The sequence below is a fragment of the Hippopotamus amphibius genome, chromosome 11, assembly GCF_030028045.1.
Source record: "Hippopotamus amphibius kiboko isolate mHipAmp2 chromosome 11, mHipAmp2.hap2, whole genome shotgun sequence".
Lineage (NCBI taxonomy): Eukaryota > Metazoa > Chordata > Mammalia > Artiodactyla > Hippopotamidae > Hippopotamus > Hippopotamus amphibius.
Window position 1 is genome coordinate 57,237,595 of NC_080196.1, and position 23,952 is coordinate 57,261,546.

At 37.1% G+C, this 23,952-nt stretch overlaps 1 protein-coding gene and 1 pseudogene across 3 annotated transcripts in view; one reads left to right on the forward strand and one right to left on the reverse strand.

Annotated features, from left to right (window-relative positions):
* Positions 1 to 23,952, reverse strand: part of PIK3C3 (phosphatidylinositol 3-kinase catalytic subunit type 3) — a 137,101-nt gene that overhangs the window by 45,544 nt on the left and 67,605 nt on the right. For all 3 annotated transcript variants that reach the window (XM_057698880.1, XM_057698878.1, XM_057698881.1), the window contains 6 exons: positions 20,877 to 20,944; positions 14,468 to 14,573; positions 12,867 to 12,983; positions 4,366 to 4,497; positions 1,671 to 1,799; positions 949 to 1,018 (listed from right to left, as the gene is read on the reverse strand). In XM_057698880.1, the coding sequence (XP_057554863.1) occupies positions 949 to 1,018; positions 1,671 to 1,799; positions 4,366 to 4,497; positions 12,867 to 12,983; positions 14,468 to 14,573; positions 20,877 to 20,944 (622 nt within the window). The remainder of the gene's footprint in view (positions 1 to 948; positions 1,019 to 1,670; positions 1,800 to 4,365; positions 4,498 to 12,866; positions 12,984 to 14,467; positions 14,574 to 20,876; positions 20,945 to 23,952) is intronic.
* Positions 9,056 to 11,847, forward strand: LOC130831514 (protein transport protein Sec61 subunit alpha-like; annotated as a pseudogene).

The following is a 23,952-nucleotide window of genomic DNA, read 5'->3' on the forward strand; positions in this document are numbered from 1 at the left end:
GACGATCATATACGGCTGAAAAGAGCATGGTACACTTGAGAAAACGGAAGGTGGCTGGTGTGGCTAAAGCCTAAGAAGCAAGGGGGAGAGTGACAAAAAAGAGGTGTCAGAGACAGGTGCAGAAGCATGTCATACCATGCAAGAGCTTGTAAACTAAGCTAAGGCTTTTGTCTTTGTCCCAAGAGCAAATGAAAACTAAATAAATCAATTTATGTAAGATAGTAAAAGAGCATATTTGCACTTTTAACAAGATCATTGTGAGAAAAGGAAAATGAGAAGAGGAATTAAACCATCGAAAAGATTTGGGAGTGGCCAGAAGGTCAGAGAGCCTAAAATAAAACGGGTACTTGTTTCTCCAAGGTACCTAAGGATAAGAAGCTCTAAGAGTAACAAGATCATAAAATTTACAATAGGCATTAGGCAAGCATTCCTAGGGAATCTTCTGCCAAACTTCCAGAGGTTACTCAATCTCAAAACTACTTAGATATATATTAAAAAAGAAAAAAAAAAAATCAGTGGATGAGCCAACATCATCTGCTGAGTGGCTTGGGCACATCTGCTGAGCAGGGCCCAGGACAAAGCCTCTCTGGGTTTTAGTAGCGATCAATGATTCCAGACACAGATCACCATGGAAGAAGACTACCGTGGTTTGTAAACTGATAGTTTTGAATGCAGAGAAATATACATTAAGGTGCTAATTTTTCTTCCAAATATGCTGTTTAATGATTCCAAGAGGTATGAAAGGAAGGAAGGGAAGAAATGAAGGGAGGGAAGGAGAGGGGGAGGGAAGGTAGGCAGGCAGCCAGGAAGGCCCAGCTGGTCTTCAGTGTTACAAATGAGTTCAATCTCTAACATTCTTAACAATTTTCAATTAAAAAAGGAAAAGTATACTCATGTTATAAAATAAATAAATAAATAATAAACAGTCACGTTATAAAATAAACTTACCATGTTTTGTACTAGTGGCTAATACTTTATAGGGCGTCAACTTCAAATCCAGATTTTCTTTTCGTAGCAGCTTAAGATCAAAATTTATATTAACCAAATGAAAAGAATGTTATGAAATAGTTTTGTACGCAAGTATTATAGCAGTTTGATACACAGAGATTTAGAAAGTAAACCTAAATTAAGGTTTAATTAAATCAATTTGTTAATTTAACATTGATCATTAAAATAAATGTAATAAGTGCTTTACATGATAGTATATCAAATTTTTATCTTTTTCTAAATCACTCTGTTTTCAATGAACAGAAGGGTTCCTCCTAAGGATTTATGCAGGCCTAACTGGTCATTAAATATTTTAGAATTCAGAAAAAGGAAATGAGGACAAATATGTTCCTTTAAAATCCAGGGACAGAAACAGGATTTAAAAAAGAAGAAGATTTAATTGGCTAAAAGAAAGAAAATGACTAAATTCAACATTGAGAGAACTGGGGAAAAAATTTTTACAAAAAGGAACACATGCAGTTTCATTTTATACTAATCGTAAAAGGCATCTGGCAGTGTACAGAAACAACTAAATTTGTTCAGGATCAAGTGGAGATTGTTCCTTTTTCTAGGACTATACCTGAATTTTACAAATAATTTTGTGTCGATGGATAGCATATCCACTAAACCATCGATTTCTAAGATGAAAAAAATGCTCCCTACCAACATAAGGTTATGTTCACCTTGTCCATGAGTGAAATGATTTGGAGAATAAGTTGATCTTGGCGTAAATCATCCCCATGCTTAAATATAACTGGATATTTGCCTCCATCTTCTGTCTTAAAGAATAACTGTGCAGGCATAAGGGCACTCTGGAAATAAAAATGTTATTTTCAAATTATATAAGATGGAAATGTGGAGAAATTTATAATAATCTAAATAAAAGAAATGAGTCTGACCAAGAAATAATAATAACCTTAACTTACAGAGGCCATGAGAAATAATAGCACAAAAAGTAACAGATAGAGGGATAAAGAGACATGTGACACAGCAAATACAGTAAAATGTTAATAACACAAGTAATGGGTATACAGTTGTTTACTGTGAAAGTCTTTCAACTTTGCAGTATGTTTGAAAACTTTCCTATAAAATGTTGGGGGAAAAGGCATCAAAAATACTTCAGAGAATATATGTTTAGAACCTACAACCTCTAGTGGACTGAAACGCCAAACTTTAAATTATCTTATATCTGTAGTATCCTTTCATCTCCTCAGGCAAAAATATATTTTATAAATTACCTTGTACCCTAGCTCACAAAAGCTCAAGAAGAGTGATCTTCCTAAAGATAAATAAGAAAGAGGTTCTTTGCTATAATTTCTCTTTTCAGATTTGGATCTGATTCTGAAATTTAGATTTCATTTGAAATCTAATGCAAGCAGATGACAACCTCAGGATAACTAAGTGCTAATCCCAGTGCCTTAAGGGGTTCACTCCCCATGGAGACCTAGCTTTCATTCCTAAGCTAGGGTCTACAAAATACTGTTTAAAAATACTGAAAACTAGGTCCATAACATTTTCAGCTCTAAGGAATTCATAACAAGACAACAAGAATTCACGGATTCCACTACAACTCTGTGCGGACATTTCAGTGAATGTACAGAATATGGGCAACTTTCTAAAGTATGCAATCCATCACTTTCATCGGATTCTTAAAGGCATTCATGACCCAAAAATGGTTAAGAATGATAATGTTAGAGTTATATAGTAATTGCCCTAGAACCATTAATCCTAAACTCCAACTCAGAATTTTCAAGAATGTCCATATACTTAGTAAGGGCTGGAAGAAAAATATCAGGACTGAATACTAAGATTAAAAAGATGTCCCATGATATTTTATTGACCATCTACTTTGCATATATAAGAAATAATTAGGGCCTCCCTGGTGGCGCAGTAGTTGAGAATCTGCCTGCCAATGCAGGGGACACGGGTTCGAGCCCTGGTCCGGGAAGATCCCACATGCCGGGGAGCAACAAAGCCCATGCGCCACAACTACTGAGCCCATGTTCCGCAACTACTGAAGCCCACGCACCTAGAGCCTATGCTCCACAACAAAAAAAAGCCACTGCAACAAGAAGCCTGTGCACTGCAATGGAGAGTAGCCCCCACTCTCTGCAACTACAGAAAACCCACGTGCAGCAACAAAGACCCAATGCAGCCAATAAATAAAATAAATTAATCAATAAAAAAGACATAATTAGAAAATTATATTATGAAGAAAAAGATGGATCCAGAATCCACCTAACAATAGTGAGAGATTCTTATGCCCCACTCTTACAACTCCTGCTCTATGTCTTAGATATTCATTTTCATCCTGTTTGCAAAACATGATAAAACTCCTTTTTTGATTCATTGTGCTTGATTAGTCCTAAGGGAATGAGAATATTAGAAGCAGATCTTATTTGGGAGTTCTTGCATTTTCTCTCCTGTACCAGCACTTTTCAAATTGCAGGTTATAATTCAATAATAAGTTGTAAAAGCAATTAAATAGGTTGCAAACAACATGTAAAAATTAATGTAATAGAATAGTTCTTAAAAGAATAGAAACTATCAGAGTCCATAACATGCAGTAAGGTTAAGTACTGCTTTATGAAACTTATGTTGCAGTTGTGTGAGCTGGGCTGCCACAGGCTGCCTTTAAACACACCCTTAAAAAAGTCCAAACTATTTCTTACTGTAATCACACCCCTCTTCATATACCCAAGTTGTTAATCTATGAGCCCTTTCTTACCTGATGTAAAGTAACATCCCAATGCAACTTACGCCCTTCCACCCCTAGAATCAGAAGGCCTAAAACATCAGGTCTCACAGAGACCTTTCAATATGATGCCCAGCAGATAATGATGCTTCTTCACAAGTAATGATGCTCAGCCCTTTAGTCTGCTTAGAGAAGGCAGCTGCTACCAGTTCTTTCTAACTATCTAAGTGGTGGCCAGCCAAAAGAAAGCCTGGCATGCTATTAAGGACTAAAGAGAATTACTATACTTGAAAATGCAAGAAAAAATTTAAGTCATAGGAACAGGCATCAGGTTGAAACATTTTAAAAAGACTAACTGGAACTTATATCTAACCAAGGAAACTTATAAAATAAATGCCTAAGTTTGCCATTTAACTTTTAATTTAAAAAAAAAAGAAAAACTTACATGGGAAAAAGCAGGTGTGGCTCTGATTAATAAATAGTTCAAAAAATTAAAGATGAAAAAATCCAGAGATATAAAAATATGTTACACATTTCACATAAAAATGTCTACTGGTAATACAAAAAGATCTTAAAACAAAACACACTGATAAATAAAAGGTATCTTTTCTCAAAGGCAGTGTCTCTGTTTAGCTTTAAAGAATCAGGTCCAATCATATATATTAAAGATCCACCACAATTACCTTAAATAGTGTAGCTGTTTCTGGGATTATGCCTCTAATTTTCACCTGGGGTTCTAAAGGCAATGGGATAAGTTCCACATCTGACAAGTTCATCTTTTCATTGTCTCCAAGCAAGGCCTGTAGTCTCTCGTTCTAGGAGAACAAGTTAGAAAGTGCTAATTAGGTTAAAAAGGATAAGTGGCTTTTAAAGCATATGGTAAAGACATAAAGACTGATTCTATTAACTTTAAAATATTTGCAAAGCACCATAAAAGTATATGTGAAAGAACATAACAAAAAGGAAATGGTATGTGTGAGAGACAAGCACTTACGATCCACCTGACAACAGCAGCAGCATGCTTTAAAAGCAGCAACCCCCTGACCTATGGAAAGCTGACTTTGGTAAGATTAGGGAATATGTTTCTCTTGCTGCAACTGAGAATCAGGAATATACTCAAGCTAGACTTAAAGATGCAATTTCTATTTTCAAAGGATCTGTGAAGTCACAAAGAGAAACTAATTTCACTTGAAGCTTAATTTCACATGACCAAATACTAAGCAAGGATTTCATTAGCTGCTCCACTGCATGTTTGGGTTTAGAAAGTAAACTCAGTTTACTTGGAGGAACTTGGACCCTACCTTTTACTGTTCATTGACTCTGTCTGATCAAACTTTTTCCAAGATATCATTATTTATTTATTTTCCTTAGCTCACATGCATTCTGCATTGAGCCAAGATTTCACAAACTGAGAAATTCAAGCCATGGTGAAACAGCTTTGTCATTTATCAGCATCTATAGTGTTTAGACCAAGCCCATTTATTCAATTGCAAAAGAACAATCTCTTTCCTTTGAAAGCTGTGAAAGTCTTGCATTCTTTAAAGAGGTGAGCTTGTTCTTAAAGGGAGAAAACTTGACCAAATATACTGCGCTTCTTCCTATTCTCAAACATGTCACACATGCTCTCATATTAGGGCCTTTGTGCTTGTGATTCCTCTGGCTAGAACAGCCTGCTCTAGATATTCACACAGCTTGCTCCCCTACTTGCTTCAGGTTTTTGTTCAAACGTCAACTCTCAGTGAGGCCTTCCTGGCCATTCCATTGAGAAGTGAAACACTGCTTTAATACTTGAATCCGGCACTTCTTATTCCCCTTTCCAGCTTTACTTTCCTCCACAGCACATGACACTATCTAGCATACAATATATTTTACTTACTTTGTTAACTTTCCCCTCCAACAGGAATGTAAGTTCCTTACATTCTAAGGGTAGGAATTTTTATATTCACCACTATATCCCCAGAAGCTAAAAAAGTGCTTGGCACACAGTAGGTATGCAATACATTTTTAGAGAATAAAAATTATAACATAAAGAATCACAAAGTGAAAAGAGACTACTTAACATTCAAGATGAAAACTTTAATTTTTTAAAAAAGTGTGGCATAAATGCATTTTTATTAGAATTCAAATATCTAGACTCAAAGACCTCAATCAAGAGAATTTTTCCTAGATGATATCAGCAAAGGAAAGGTAGCAACAATATTATTTGTTTCACCATCTGACACCTAACTCACAGATCCCCTTGTCAGCATCTAACACTTGCCTTCACCTTGATAAGTCTCTTCCAACTTTATTATAAGGGATGGAAAAGCTCTGTCACATATGATCGCGAATTATCAGCTGTAGTCATTTCATTATTCCTGGTAATAACACAAATAATGGTGGTAGAGTCATCTTGGCATTTCACTAAAATGCGAGGCCTTGTTTCTAGTAAAACTATGTAAATAAAACTTTGTCTTTTATTGTATCATGAAAAAAAATTTTGAAAAGATTTTTAGCCAGTGTTGACACTATACTTGGGACTGTGTGACTTAAAATACAGATAAAACTATATGTGTTCTGTAACATGTGGCAAAAACAAAATTTATTTTGGGGGACTATAAGTGGTGTCTCCAGTAGGTAGTCCTCTTCCAGAAGAGTGAAAGCTGAGGTGCAGCCAGAGGCTTGTGTGTGGTGAACAGAAGACTATGTCACATAAGAACAAACTGCGGTTTAAATATACGCCCCAAACTGACAGTCGCAAGCACAGGCATTCCTTCTGCTGGTGAGCACTGGGGCCCCGCTGCTGCTCACAAAGGCACCCCCGAGGAGACGGGCCCTGGGAGGAATAGCAGGAGGACTTTAGTTATTTAACCAGGATTCGTGATTCTTCTCAAAAGCAGAGAAAATGCCAACTCAATAAAAATGTGTGTCTCTTCAGCCTCTTTTCTCCTCCCTGACCTTGTGAACATTATTTCTCACACACACCTCTGCCAGACCCGACCTCCCGCCTTTAAATGCCTGACTCCATTTTTCACCTTTTCCCCTCTCTGCTTTCCTCTCACGATTCTGGAGGACAACAGTAAAATGCGTGGTGGTGTTTTACAAAGGTCACTAAGAAAGACTGTCCAATTACGGGATTAGGTGAAGAGAAGATATCAAGTGAATTCTTCGTATCACTTGGGCAACATATTAGGAAAAACAACATTTAAGAACAGACGCTCATCTATTTTCACCAAGTAGAAACCTTGCCTCACTGAGAGCAAGATCGACATGCTGCCACTTACTGTCACTAGTTCTGCAACCTTGGATGTGTCACTCTGGACCTTCTTTTCCTCAGAAAAATTCTAATCTAAATAATCGCTAGAGGTTCTTTCCATGTCAAATAAACTGTATTCTAAGATGCTAAGATTCTAAAATGAGAGCCAAAAAAGCACTATAGATAAAAATATGTCTGGGTACAAGTCCCAACTTCAACTCTTACTACCTGAGGGCATCTGGCAAATTACTTAACCTCCCATCACCTACTCTTCCTTACAACTGGGATAATGATAGTACCTAACTTATGGGGTTGTTGTGTGGATAAAATCAATGTATACAAATTCATAAAATAGGGTCCTGGACATAACCAGAACTTCTAACCACTCCTGTTACTATAACAGGCATACTTCATTGAATTGCACTTCCAGTGCACTTTACAATTTTCACAAGTTGAAGGTCTATGGCAACTCTGTGTCAAGAAAATTGGTACCAATTTTTCAACAGCACTTGCTCACTTTGTATCTCTACGTCACATTTTGGTAGTTTTCACAATATTTCAAACTTTCTCGCTATGATTGTACTTGTTATGATGATCTATGATCAGTGATCTTTGATGTTACTACTGTAATTGCTTTGGGGCATCATGAACCAAGCCAATATAAAACAGAGAACCTAATCGATAAAAGGGTATGAGTGTTTTGACTGCCCCATCGACCAGCCATTCTCCCTCTCTCTTCTTCCCCTGTTCCCTGAGACACAACAATGTTGAAATTAGGGCAATTTACAACCCCGCAATGGCCTCTCTGTGTTTACATGAAAGGAAGAGTCACATGTCTTTCACTTTAAATCAAAAGCTAAAAATAATTAAGTTAGTGAGGAAGGCATGTTGAAAGCCAAGATAGGCCAGAAGCTAGGCCTCTTATGCCAAACAGCTTCAAGGAAATTAAACTACTATGAACTATGAACGCATGAATGATAAGAAAGTGTAACAGCTTTATTGCTCATATGGAGACAGTTTGAGTGGTCTGGGTAGAAGATCAAACCAGCCACAGCATTCCCTTCAGCCAAAGCCTAATCCAGATCAAGGCTATAACTCTTGAATCCTATGAAGGCTGAAAGAGGCGAGGAAGCTGCAGAAGACAAGTCCGAAGCTAGCAGAGGTTGGCTCATGAGGTTTGAGGAAAGACACTGTCTCCAGAGCATCAAAGTGCAAGGTGAAGCAGCAAGTGCTGACGTGGAGGCTGCAGCAAGTTATCCAGAAGATCTAGCTCAGATCATTAACAAAAGCGGCTACACTAAACAACAGATTTTCACTGTAGACAACACAGCCTTATATTGGAAGAAGGTGCCATCTAGGACTTTCATAGCTAGAGGGGAGCCTGGCTTCAAAGCTTCAAAGGACAGCCTGACTCTCTGGTCAGAGGCTAATGCAACTGGCAACCTGAAGTTTAAGGCAACGCTTATTTACCATTCCAAAATCCTAAGGCCCTTAAGAACTATGTTAAATCAACTGCCTGCTGTATAAATGAAGAACAAAGCCTGGATGACAGCACATCTGTTTACAATATGGTTTACTGAATATTTTAAGCCCACTGTTAGGATCTACTAGTCAGGAAAAAAAAGATTCCTTTCAAAATATGCCTGCTCACTGATAATGCACCTGGCCACCTAAGAGTTCTGGTGAAGACATATAGCGAGATTGATGTTTTTATGCCTGCTTACATGATATCCATTCTGCAGCCCATGGATCAAAGTCTAATTTTGACTTCCAAATCTCTGTATTTAAAAAGTACTGTCAAAAGGCTGTGAGCACCATAGATGGTGATTCCTCTGATGGATCTGGGCAGAGTAAACTGGCAACCATCTGGAAAGGATTCACCATTCTAAATGCCATTAAGAATAGCTGTGATTCACAGGAAGAGGTCAGAATATAAAAAATTATCAGGAGTTTGGAAGAAGGTGATTCTAACTGTCAGGATGACCTTGGGAGGTTCAAGACTTCAGTGGAGAAAGTAACTAGCAAGAGAGCTAGACTTAAGGAGTGGGCCCTGAGGCCTGAGCCGTGGGACCCAAGTGCAGGCCTCACCAAGGCCACTGGGCCACACCAGGCCACCCCAGGCCACCCCAGCTGCAGCCATGGGCATCAGATTTTTAGAAGTTATCAAACCTTTCTGTGCAGTTCTACCAGAAAGTCAGAAACCTGAAAGGAAAATCCAGTTTAGGGAGAAGTACTCCTATGAACTGCTCTATCTTCTTAGTATGTTGTCAGATACCACTATCTGGAATCATGTCATCAGATTCTGCAGACCCTTTCTACTGGATGAGGGTTATTCCTGCATCCAACAGAGGAACTTTAATGGAACTGTGTATCTCCCCAATTGTAACATCTGGTTTGATTATGCAGTTGTTAGCTGAAGCCAAAATCACTGAAGTTGGAGATACAACCAAAGACAGAGCCCTATTCAGTGGAGCCCAGAAACTATCTGGTATGGTCATTACCACTGGGCCAGCCATTGTGTATGTCATGAGGGGCATGGATGGGGAACCTACTGAAATGGGTGTTGGCATCTGTCTCCTTATCATCAGTTGTTTGTTGCTGGTTTGATTGTGCTGCTGTTAGATGAGCTGCTACAGAAGGGTTATGGCTTGGGGTCTGGGATTTCCCTCTTTATTGCCACCAACATCTGTGAAACCACTGTCTGCAAGGCCTTTAGTCCCACTACCATTAACACTGGCAGAGGCACCGAGTTTGAGGGTGCACTCATAGCTCTCTTTCCTTTACTAGCCACCAGGACAAAGTTCGAGCTCTAAGGGAGGTTTTCTATTGTCAGAATTTACCCAACCTCATGAACCTCGCTGCTATAGTTTTTGTGTTTGGTGTTACATATTTTGAAGGATTTCGTGTTGACCTGCCCATTAAAGTACCGAGGGCAATACAGCAGCTACCCCATCAAGCTCTTCTACACCTCCAACACCCCCAACATCCTGCAGTTGGCCCTGGTGTCCAACCTGTATGGTATTTCCCAGATGCTGTTGGTTCAATTTAGTGTCAAGGTTTTAGTAAATTTACTAGGACAGTGGGCTGATGTCAGTGGGGAAGGACTTGCTCGTTCTTACCCTGTGGGAGGTGGGGAGGGATGGACTTGGTTACTATCTTTATCCTCCTGAGTCCGTGGGCGCCATATTTGAGGGTCCCGTCCATGTGGTTGTTTATAGCATCTTCATGTTGGGATCATGTGCATTCTTTTCTAAGGAGTGGATAGAGGTGTCTGGTTCCTCAGCCAAAGATGTAGCTAAACAGCTTAGAGAACAGCAAATGGTAATGAGGGGCCACAGGGATACCCCTATGGTTCATGAGCTTAAAAAACAGGTACCTCCCCACGGTGGCTGCATGGGGGGCTTGTGCACCAGCGCCCTGTAGGTGTTGGCCAACTTCCTCAGGGCCATTGGCTCTGGCACTGGAATTCTGCTTGCTGTCACTATTATTTATCAGTATTTTGAAATATTTGTCAAGGAACAGACTGAAGTTGGGTGGGTGCTTTGTTTTTCTAAATGTCCCAATATCTCTCTTTGTGTGGGTGAAAGGGAAAATACTTTGACACATTGTTTTTGTCAGATAATGCTGGCTTCCCCTTTCTTCTCTCACAGTTTGTTTTCCAGTGCTGTCCGCCCCATCCCTGAAACAGGCACGAGCTAAATAAGCCTGTGTGCAGCGTTAGTACCAGCTGCCTTAACACTGACGTTTACATTATTCACTAAAAACCTACATGCAGGTTAGAATCGGCATCATCAGAAAATCTACAAACAGTAAATGCTGGAGAGAGTGTGGAGAAAAGGGAATGCTCTTGCACTGTTGGTGGGAACGTAAATTGATACAGCCACTATGGAGAACAGTATGGAGGTTCCTTGAAAAACTAAAAACAGAGTTACCATATGACCCAGTAATCCCACTGCTGGGCATATACCCAGAGAACACCATCATTCAAAAAGACACATGCACTCCAATGTTCACTGCAGCACTATTTACAATAGCCAGGACATGGAAGCAACCTAAACGTCCATCAACAGATGAATGGATAAAAAAGATATGGTACATATATACAGTGGAATATTACTCAGCTGTAAAAAGCAATGAAACTGGGATATTTGTAGAGACATGGATGGACCTAGAGACTGTCATACAGAGTGAAGTGAGTCAGAAAGAGAAAAACAAATATCGTATATTAACACATATATGTGGACTATAGAAAAATGGTACAAATCAACCAGTTTGCAAGGCAGAAATAGAGACACAGATGTAGAGAACAAACATATGGACACCACGTGGGGAAAGCGGGGAGGGTCGGGGGGGAAATGAATTGGGAGATTGGGATACCAAATTGTACACTCTAAATATATGCAGTTTATTGTCTGTTAACTGTATCTCAATAAAAGTTCTTAAAAAATAAAAATTAAAAAGATTAAAAAATCTACATGCAGTGCTGCCTGTGATGCTGGAGCCCAGCGTACCTGCCTCACCATGTGCAGCTGACAGTGAGATGGTGACGTGGATCAGTTCTGCACACAGCATTCAAGACACTCAATATTCCTCCCAAGTGTTTAAAAATAGATGTAGTTCAAATTGCCACTTTCCAGTATTTTTGAACTTATTTAATGAGTTCTGGAACATTTATATTTAATCTATATTTTAGATATAGTTACTTTTTATACTTTTTTAACTCATAGTAGCCACGTTCCCACCATCCCCCATTTTATTTGTTCCTCCTCCAAGCAGCCGCTTAGCCCAGATGGGCAGAATCAAGCTTTCATAGCCACATCTGTCACCAGAAACAACTGCATATATAAATTACTCTTCCTGTTTCCCACTCACCTTTCCTCCCAGGGACAGCACAGTCGGTGCTGTTTTACTGTATTGGCTATGCTTTTGAATTCCAACATGTCACTTGAGAATACTCTTCAAGATACTATGACCCAATTTTCTTTTTTTAAATCCCTAAAACAAAGATCTAATTCTCAAGCAATGTCTGTAGCTCAGTGGGGGTGAAGAGTGAGTAATTCATGCTAGGAATTTGTGTATGTTGTTATACTCTATAGCAGCAACATAAGTGTAAACAGTAGACAATAAAATTTTATTTAATAAAAAAAAAAGAGAGAGAGAGAGCTAGACTTAGAAGGGGAGCCTGAAGATGTGATGGAATTGCTGTAAACTCACGACGAAACTAACAGATGAGAAGCTGCTTCTTAGGGATGAGCAAAGAAGGGGTTTCTTGAATGGAACCTACTCCTGGTGAGGATGCTGTGAATAGTGGTGAAATGACAGAAGGTTTAGAGTATTCCATAAAGTTTGTTGATAAAGCTGTGGCAGGGTTTGAGAGAATGGACTCCAATTCTGAAAGAAGTTCTGCTGTGGGTAAAATGCCATCAAAGAGCAAATTCACTAACAAATTGTTAGTGAAAGGAAGAGTCAACTGATACGGCAAACTTCACTGTTGTCTTATTTTACAAAACTGCCGCAGCCACCTCAACCTTCAGCAACCACCACCCTGATCAGTCAGCAGCCACATCATCGAGGTCAGGCCTTCCATCAGCAAAACGATTATGATTCTCTGAAGGTTCAGATGATGCCTAGCATTTTTTAGCAATAAAGTATTTTTAATTAATTGCTTTTTTTAGGCATAGTGCCATCGCACACTTAGATTACAGTACATTGTAGACCTAACTATTACATGCACTGGGAAACAAAAAAACCCGTGTGACTCGCTTTATTGTGATATCTGTTGACTGCAGTGGTCTGGAACAGAATCCGCAATATCTCCAAGGTATGCCTATAATTGCGTGATAAGAATTTCATAAAATATATCAACCAAAGAGACAGTACCAAAACTCGGTATTTTATGATACCAAGACATTATTAGTCGTAAACAGAAAGCAAAGCCCAAAGGTTTACCTTTTTCTTACGATTTCCACTTTCACGCTGCACTGCCTTCATTAGGTGCACCAGCCGATCTACAAAGGTCTGTTGTGCAGCCAGCAACGAACGCATGACTCTAACAGACTTATCACCCTGAAGGGATTCAAAGGAAAGAAAAATTAATTCTATGTAGCATAATGATTAGCATTTCTTCAATAGAATGGGTGACCTTTATTTATTCTTTTAACAGCTACAAATTTCAATACAAAGTAGTAGCGAAAAAAAATTATCTCGATTCAGAGATAATGAGAAACCTGCTATCTTACTTAAACACCACCAACTCTTCCACAGTTGAAAATTATCTGAGTCTTCAGAGAATACTAGTTTATCAAAAACTGCACTTTTTTTCCCCACACACAACTGTGTGACAAGATGGAATTCATTCACCCAAAATGTATTCACTCACTGATTCAATAAATATCTGGAAGCCTATAATTTCTTCAAAAATGTGCTGGGCATATAGCAGAAACAATACTATCTTCAAGGAACTAAATATATACTTAAAAAAAAAAGTTCTCAAATAACAATATAATATGCTTGCTTAGTAAAACAGAAGCCATAAAAATTAAATGCTATAAAGTCTCATGTAGTAATTCTCAGTTCATAAAATATTATAAAATAACATTTTCTCATTTAATCCCTCTAATTACATTGATAAAGGCAGCTTGGCAATTATCATCCTTATTTCAAAGATGGAAATTTATGCTCAAAGAGACTGAAATTGCCTCACAGGATAACAAAGGTACCAGAACTGAGATTAAAAGAGAGGACCAATTGCTTATTTGCCAGTCAGATACTGAAAATCTCTGGGCTTTGAGAACTACACAAAAGTTCAGTCTCAAAGAGTTCAGTAAGCTATGACTTAAATTTTTAAGAAAATTTAAGTGAACCATGAAACAGCAGATAAAGATGCTCTGAAGTCAAATATATTTCTGCAGCGAATCACAGTTAATGTTGTGACAGTTTTCTTTTCATTGCCTGTGCACCTTCTGCTGGTTGAACTGTGACACTGCCTTTAACAATCACAAGAATACCAGGAGAAAAATGGTTTACATACCTTTAGAAACTGTAAAAGCAAAAATATAAGTTATACAGAAAGTATCTGTAATATGACCATTGCCAGATTTATGTAAATATACCTAGTTTTAACAATAAAAATAGAAAACAGAGAGTGAAATAAAAAAGCAAAGCTTTGGTGATTTTTTGTCCCAGGCATTTTATTTTATTAAATCAGGGGTCAACACACTTTCCATAAAGGGCCAAGGATTAACTACTTGAGTTCGTGTTGACTACAGAGTTTCCATTCCAGCTATTTATCTCTATTGGAGTGCAAAAGTGGCCACAAACAATATGAAAACAAATGAGTATGACTATGTCCCAATAAAATTTTGCTTATGAACACTGAAATGTGAATTTCACATAATTTTCATGTGTCACAAAGTATTATGCTTCTTGTGATTTTTTTTTCCCAACTATTTAAAAATTTAAAAAAAAACATTCCCTAGTTCACAGGGCATAGCAAAACAGGCAACAGACCAGACGCACTGTGTCTACCAGCCCCTACACTAAACGATTACCTTCAGCAGTGCTTGGCTGAACCGTCTCATTACATTCAAGTACATTTCATGGGTCTTTGGATCTCTCTGCTGAGTATCTTGATCTTCACATTCCACTATCACATACCTTAAAAATAAGTTAAGTCATTCATGTAAATGTGAAAAGAAACTCAGATTCATTCTGTAAATATTTATGCCTTACCATTAAAACAGATTAATTCACATCTGCAAAAACAATTACTGGGAGTGATGAAACACATCTGATTATCAGTATTCTAAAAGCTGAAAATTAAGGAACAACATATATAATTTTCTCTAAAGGTAAATTAATAACGGAATGTCAATGTGTACAATATCCTAGATTTTCTAAAAATTTTGGCATCAAAATGAGCATTTTCTTCTAACCCTTTATGAGGTACATAGAGCATTAACATCTTCAGAAATATAAGCTCACAAATCTACCTGGTAACTCACGAACAAAAATATTTTCAAAATCTATGTAATACTTGTGGTATTACATAAGGCTCTCTTATTCTGGAAAAAAACAAAACAAAACAAAACACAGAAAAAAAACCACCCTGAAGCTTTTCTCATTAACATACCTCTGAAAGTCTGAAAGATAAATAAAAATCTTAATTTTTTCTTTCCCATCCAAGTTCCCCATTTCCCAAAATTCCATATATAATCTTCAATTTTTCCATCATAACTTTGGTTTTAGAGTGAAAAAAATTTTAAATATAAGTATATTCCTAAACCTAAACTGCTTATACAATTCATATAATCATTACAAATAATGTCCTGGATTAGATTTTAGAGGTTGTCTAATCCAGTGTTTCCAACTGTTGTGAGTGGAACAAGCCATACTAACAAATACAGTTTATATCACAACTCATTATACACAGCACGTGTGCACACAGATGCATTAAACTGAAAAAGAGTTTCACAAAGCAATATACGTTAATATCTGTTACTCTGTTCTATTTCATTTTTCTTTAAATAACAAATGCTAGATTGTGAGCCTTAAAATTGATTTCAGTGGATCATGATGTGCAGTTTGAAACTTGCTTGTTTTATCAATAGCAAAACTTAGAGATGGTTGTATCTTGCTCATGGTGGCACAATTAGTTCACTGAAAAGCTAAAATCAGAACCCCGGACTCGGGGTCCGAGGCCAGAATTCTTTCTACTAAGTTTACTCTCACACTGTTTGACCTTTAAAAACCAAATGAAACTTTTCAACTTCCTTAACTGATGGTATTTCTCAAATCTCAAATCACGGAGCTTATTATTTTCCTTTATACTATTTCTGGAAAGAAGACAGTTAATTATCTAGAAGGTAAACTTCATGAGAGCAGAGAGCTTACCTGTCTTGTAACCTCAGCACTCCCATTCCTGGATCATAATACTCAGTATATTATTGCTGAATGAATGAATGACTCTAATCTCATGGATTTAACCAGCATCTCAATGTTGATGATTCTCAAATATGAATATATATCCCTTTTTTCACATCTAAGGCCTAACTTTGCATGTCATTAGGTGGTCTGCTTTTATATTTATCTACCCTAATTTTCAAGTAGCAGATCCCCTTCTGAAGACATTGCTTGTCATTTTTAACTGAACATGTGTAAAACTGAAGTTACCACACTAAGTGAGTTACTTTTCTATCTCAACTGAAGACATTATCAACATTTCAAGCATTTGGGCTGGTCTAGACCAACTGAATATATGGAAAAAGAGGTGAGGTTGTAATCAAACCAGAGAACACAGCCTCCACCTAAAACTATCACTGACACTTTGTCTTTAATTTGTGGTCTGTGAATCTAGAGCCAAAGCTAGGTCACATTCTGTCACTTCGAACACCTATACTCAATTAGTCAGCAAGCCCTGTTGATTTTTTCCTACAACATGCTTCTTGTAATTGTTCTGTACTACTAGCCAGCCCTGTCTGGAATCAACCAGCGAGCACCTCTTACTTAGCTTCTCCAACTCTAAAAATAAACCCCCTATTGACCAATATAATCATCCTAAATTTTTCTTCTTTAAACTAACTTCATCATGTCCCACCTATATTAACAAAAACATCAGTGGTTCCTTTTTTCCTACTATTTTCTACTATTGTCGCCATAAACTTCTGGTTCAAACTTTCATGATCTCCAATTTATCCAGTCACACTCTAGTTAGCTCGATCCCCCACCACCCCACTTTGTGCTTTCGCTCATGTTGCAGTACTGTCCAGAAACACCTTCCCACCTCCACCTTTCCTTATTCTACCCACCCTTCAAATACAGGTGACACTTCATTTCTTCCAGGAAGTCTCTGCAAACCCTAACAACTTCTTTCTCCTCTGACTTCCTAAAACAGGCACAGCCTCACACACAACTTGTGCTGATAATCTTACCTTGCTCGTCACTGTTTCACACATTTACTCCCAGCCCCCTTCAGAAGTTATAAAGAAACTGCTGCCAGATTCCGTATCTTAAAAATCTTTAGTAGCCCCGACATACACAATACAGTCTTATACACAGAAATGTTTTAAAGGTTGATAAAAGTTAAGAGCTTTTTCCCACTGACTGCTCAGTGCCACGCTGCATCATGATAATAACAAGTGATCTGCAAGTCCTCAGAGTTGCATAACCTATCAATAGAATTTTCTGTAAAGTGGTGTGAGGAACAAAACCGTGACACTGTATCTACCTTATGTTCTCAACAAGAGTTCTAAACCAAAAATTCAAGAAAGTGTTCTTGTCTCTTGAATCAAGAAAGCCTTCTGTAGCCACAGGACACATATGACAATTTAAAATAAGATTAATTAAAATTAAATAAAATTAAAAATTCAGTTTCTCAGTTACACAATCCACATTTCAAGTGCTCAGTACCCACATGTGCAGCATTGTAGATGATGTCCATCACTACAGAAAGTTTTATCAGATAGCTCTGCTCTGGATGAATAAGCTAAGAACAGGTAAGATAAATTCATATTTTCTATTCAAGATATTCCAGGATGTTTGGTCATTTCAAGACACCACCTAAGACTGTCAAACAGACAGTGATTCTAAACTATAAAACTGTCAATACAGATTCAAATCCAGTCCATACCCTTCTAACTCTTTAAAGTCCTTGACTATCCCCATCACCTTAGTATATTCATTGCTTTCTAAAGGAGCATCACAGATGACTACGATATATAGGCTCCTTTGCTTTGTTCAGGTTCCCTTGACTGCCAAGTAAACACAATGGCTGCAGCCATATGATAAAGGTCACACATTAAACACCTCTCAAAATCATTCAAGCCAAAGTTCTGATGCAAACGAAAAGTCCATCTAAAATAAAAATGAAAGTGTCATCTCCAAAATGAAAGACAAATTTAGATCAAAACTAGAAGACCTAGGTTTGAGTCACTTCTGAATTCTCTGTTCACAGCAGTAAGAAGATTCTGCAAAGCACTCTCATGTACTTCCTTGAAACCTGTTATCTTCAAGTAGAAATGCAGACAAAATTGCCTGGGTGCCCATTGTATGATGACATCAGTGGGCTACCTGTTTCCTGGCAATTTCATTTTGTGAGGTAAATAACCTTTATTACCTCGAAAGGTCTTAAAAGTTACAGAAAAACATGTCAAAGCAGCCAAAGTTTACTTTCTATTTCAACATACCGGAATAGCTATAAAAATAAAAAGCTGAGTGATTTATAGATCCTGATGCCCAACACTTTACAGACTGGAGACTATAACTCCCCTCTGAGGTTTAAAAGCTTGACACTATTCATTTTAAAAAGATTGTCTGTACTACTATAGGCCCCTAAGGATTCAACTATAGCAGGAATCCTGTTTAAATCAATGGAAAGGGAACACATGAACAAGAAAATTCAAAATGTCCAAAAGGAAACAGCACAATCAATTAAAATTTATATTTTAATATATTTGTTATAATAGAGTAAGCTGAGATTGAGAGGCATATATATTGTTACGTGTGATTAATATTTTTATACTATTCTGTCCAGGTTCAGAGGAAGAGAATGATTATTTAAAGTCAACTATTTGAAATTATTTCCCATATTTTCACCCTACAATCACAGAAGTGGTGTGTACCAAAGTCCGAAGTCCACATCATAGCTTTTTTCCCCATGAGCATTTCTGAATATGCAATATGCAGACTGTAAATATGGGAAAAACAATTACGCCACAGAGAATGAGTAGACACAGCACATGCTATTGCATCAGTGAATCAGAGACATAGTGGGAAAATACAAATCAAAGCCAAGTTTGATGGAATGCTTCTAAGACTGGGAGCTAGGGCTGTACTTTGTTATCTATGGAGAAAACAAAGGGCTCCTTCTGAACAAAAAGTGTTGCCTCATTGGAAACTGCTCACCTAATAGGTTTCCTACTGTTCAGCTGCTTTCTGAATGGTTTAAAAACTCCTCCTACTTGAAATAAGATACCAAAGATTCTATCGCAACTAACTTCAAATTTTACAATGAAATCTGGTCTATACTCAAATCCAAACAATACATAATTTTAAACAGTACATAATCAGTATATGTACATACAGCTCTTATAATAGTGACTACTCTAGACTCTAAATTGCGAGCCAGAGTAAACTTTCCATGAATGCTACGAGAAAATAAAAATATCTATAAAGGAATTCTTAGTAAATGATTTTAAAATATATAAAATCTTAATTTTAAATACCTAAGAAGCTTAAAAGTACTTACTCAAAACCTTGGCACCATGTCCCACACATTTTTTTTTAATTTCTTTGAATTATTTACCTAGATTTTTATGAGGAAATATTTTTCCATAACACCAGTGAATAGACATACACTTAAGAACTTAAGAATTCAGACTGGAATATGCAGAACATTAGGAAGCAAGAGGTTACATTTAAAGGAAATAGTAGCTATTTGGTAATATGATGATTTCTTAGTAAACTTTTCAAAGTAAAAATAGTGATTAACAATCAGCCAAAACATTTTGCGGATATATTTTCAAGGACATACTGAAAGTTACTGTGAGAGAAACATGGCTTATGAATATTATATTAAGTTGCTAAAGTAAAAGCAAGGAACTATTTTTCCTCCCACTACTAAGGCCAACAGGAAAAAAAAATTACACATTCCAAAGGGTGGGGGGGTGGGGGGGAGCGGTGGGAATGACTGATTTTGTTAAGATTGTTGATAGCAGTTTTTCTTCAATGAAAAGAGAACCATGAAGGCTGAAACTAAAGAAATATTTGTTATGTAAGCAATAAACACCTACATTTATTAAAGAGCCTTTGATTTATTTACCTATTTCTTGGCTACAAGGGCAGTATCCAGGTAAGATTATGTTTGGAGAGTGGGGAAATGAAGTTAATAATTTGACCTACAGGATAGTTTCTCCAAACTCAGTCTAACTTCTTCTCGGAAAGCAAAACACCTCATTATTCTTCAAAAACAATTACTTTTCAGAATGGACATCTATTAATTTGTACTGTTTAAGTTAAACACAGTAAACTGAGCAGTAAGATTGGATCAGAGATCATTTCCGCAGTTAAAAAAATGTCGTTTGTCAGGAAGTTTAAAGAAATGTTCTCTCAAATACAGAAAACTTCAGGTAGAGCTTACCCAAATGGCTCTGCCCTTTGTTTGCTCTATAAAATTAGCTAAGGCTCTCTTATCTATTGTTTAATTCTACTGCTTTCTTAAATTGAACCAAAATATTTCTCATTATGGCTTAAGCTATCTGTTCTTTACACTTTATAATTCCATGATAGATAAAGGGAGCCACGTTTGATACTAATTGTGTCTCAGTAAGTCAGTTAGCCTTTCTATGCCTTAGTTCCTCTCTTTCTTTCTTGTAACTCACTCAGGAAACCTGCTCTTATGTAAAATAGAGATACTTACACTCGCCTTATTTAACTTCACAGGAACAAATGAAAGAAGGTCACTGAAAGTACTCTGGAAATGGCAAAATGAGAGATAAATGATCTAATCCTAGTTCAGGTTTTACCAAGTTCAGCTACATCAAGCCTCGCCTCAGTTTCCTCATATATGAGATAAGTAACTTCAAATTCTAACTTTCTATTTTTGCATGATTCCAGTGTTTCAGTAAATAATGTGAAAATACACACTCCTGAAGGATAGTGAAGTATCATACTTGCACTACTTAAATAGCATAAAAGGCAAACAGATATCAAACTGAAAAAAACGATTACCTTATCCACTTTTATCACAGATCCTGGAAAGTTAGTGAAGGGATGAGAAACCGTGGGCTAATAATAACAAGCATTTTCATGAACACAGTTGTAAAGAAATACAGCAAGATATAAACACTGCAAAGGCTTTTAATGATTGTTCATGCTTAATTTTAAACTGCTTTTTGTTTACAGTATGGGAACAGATAGTCCTAAACAGTAATGAGAAAATAAACAAAAAATTATTTCACATACCAGTATAAGTAATTAGCCAGTGTTGAGTTTTTGCAGGCTCTTGATATCAAGAAGGTACACAGATCTTGCTGAAAGAATTAAAAGAAATGTAAATATATTATATTACCATATGCTATTAACAAGGGGAAAATAAGAGAGTCTACATTTGCCTATCAGTTTTCATCTATATATCTATGTCACAGATCAGATTTTCACACATCCAACTATCCCTCCATCCCACCATCCAATATTTATTCTAAACCAGGCAATATGTGAGAGGCTAAGGACGTCATGGTTTGCAGAGGTCCTTGTCCTACTGGAAGCTTAACATTTGGCAGAGAAGAGAAGCATGAAAAGAAACAATAGAAATAATTTCGATTGGGAGGTCAGAAGGCAGCAATGAGGATGTGATATTTAGGCAAGACCAAAATGACGGTATGTACAAAGGCCCCGAACCTGACTGTTTAAGGAACTTTTAAAAGGCCCAATGTAGCTGAAATATAGTGACACTAAAGTAAAGGAGGCTGAAAAAGTAGGTGAAAGCCAAATCGTGAAGACCTTTAAGGTCACACTACTGAGTACGGATTTCACGTATTTTCAAAGCAATCGTAACTCAACAGAAGATCTAAAAAGCAGGAGAGTGAGATGATCTGATTTACATTTTCTGAAAATCACTCTATTTGCTCTGAGCATTACAGTCCTGAGATCAGTCAGGATGCTATTGTAGTAGTCTAGAAGAGTGAACAGTGAGAATAGAGACAGAGAGAAGTGACAGATTATTAAAATATTTTGGAAGTATAATTAATAGGACTTCCTGATGGAGAGGAAGTAGGAAGGAAAGAAAGAACTGACAGTAACTCCCAAATGTATGGACTTAGCAAATGGGTTGATTTGTTACATCAAAGATGGAAATTCCATGTGAGGAACAGGCAAGAATGTGGGGAGGAGAGAGTTGTATTTTGAAATATTAAGTTTGAAATCCCTGCCAGATATACAATAGAGATCAAGTAGGCATTTGGATATATGAATCTAAAACTCTGAGAGAAATATGCTAGAGATATAAATTTGAGTTTATCAGTGCAGCCTAGAGCAAGAGTATAAATTGAGAAAAGAAGAGGACCTGCAGGAACAATAAAGTGTCAAGCAGCAGAGCATGTGCTGACAAAGGAAACCGAGAAAGCACAGACAGAGAGAAGAGGAAAACAAGGCATGGATGGTATCATCCAAACCATGAAGAGAGTTAGTTTTTCAAGAAGGGAGTCATTTGTTTTGCTGAATAATGCTGGGAGGAACTTAAAAGTATGCACAACCACAAACACTGAAGTCACTTACTTCTTTAGCAAAAGTAAGTTTTAATATAATGATGGGAAACAAAGGGCAGAATGATGTGAATTAAAGACTGAAGAGAAAGGAAGGAGAGTCAAGATGTACAAACAACTCCTTTGAGAAGCTTGATTACGAATGGAAGTAAGAAAATAAGGTACTGTTTTGAGGGATGTGGTGTCAAGGGAAAATTTTTTGTTTTGTCCTGTTGTTTTCATTTCTGAATTTTTAAAATGGATGATACTAACAAACACCGGAATATTTCTACCAGGAAAAGCAGAGAGCATATCTTTCAAGGGAGTTATATTTTTTCTGTGTAAGAAAACAGAAGTAAAGGATGGGAATAGATTCACATCTGTAAACCTGGTGACGGAAAAATTGCAACCATTTTTATCTAGTGGTTTCTATTTGTTTCCACTACATATGAGGCAGAATTGTGATCTAGAGACTGGGAAGCAGGGCATGAAGAACAGAGTAGAAAGGGTCACTGTCGAGCAGGGAGAGTAACCATCTAGAGAAATGTAAGAAGGCAGTGTTGAGTGCCCACCTGATATTTGCAGTCATGAATTTACAGTGATACCAACATGTTAGACATGTGATTTTTTTTAGCAATATTCAGGCATAGAGAAATTAGGTAATTAATCAAGCTTATCAAGGGTTGAGATTGTGCCGAGGAAACTGAAAGTATGAGTAAAATGATGAGCCATAGGATAAAAGCTATATTCAGAGAGAAGTAAATATTGAAGGCTGCTGATAAATGAAGAAAAGGGTAGAGATCAATGGATGAGACGTTTCAGTGCAGCAGGGGTACTTCAAAAGTACGCGTTGTTGCCTCTGCTTAAAGTGTTCTTCCCCCAGATCACCACATGGTTGATCCCTCACCTGCTGCATCTTTACATAAGATGTTACTTTCCCAGGGAGGCCTTCCCTGACCAATCTTTTCAAAATCGCAACTGCCTAACCCCACCCCAACATTCTCTGTCATCCTTTTCTGATTTATCTTTCTCCACAGAAAATAGGTATCAATATCTCTTTTATTATATATAAATATTATTGTCTATCATCAGCCCAAGCACTAGAATGTATTCCATGAAGAAAAAGATTTCCACTATTTTGTTCTCTGCTACATCATCCCTAGCACCTAGAATAGTTTCTAGTACGTAGTAAGAACTCAAAAAATACGTGTGAATGAACTGATTACTGAATCAATAAATCAGTCCCTCAGTTTTGAAAGGGCAAAATAATTAAACTGGAGCTAAAAGGTTCCTTAAAGGGTTCACCTAAGGATTCTATGATCCTATAATTTAAAATTCTTTTCTCAATATTTTCTAATAAACCAAGAGGTAGGCAGACAAGCAAACTCTGGTTACAGTTCACAGGGAAAACAAACGTCACTCAGTCTCAACATTAACTCCTACAATTTGACTAAAAGCAATAATATATACATTTAAAAAAACAATCAAACTTCTAATATCAAGCATGTATTATTTATTTTCAACATCAAGGGTGTGAAAGATTCTTCTCAAATTAGAAGTCTTAGGGAGAAAAATCAACAATACACATAAGACCAGCTTCTGCAAATGCATTCCCAAATATAATTTTCAGAGTAGCAAGAGCCAAACAGACCTGTTTTACCTCAAAAATTACTCTGCTTAGCTAAAAGAACTTAATTTTTCTGTATAAGCTTAAAACAGCAGTTTAGTGTCTTTCCCCTAGTATCAAAGTCACACATTTCTACAGTGTCATCACAAACACTAACAATTACAGTCATGTT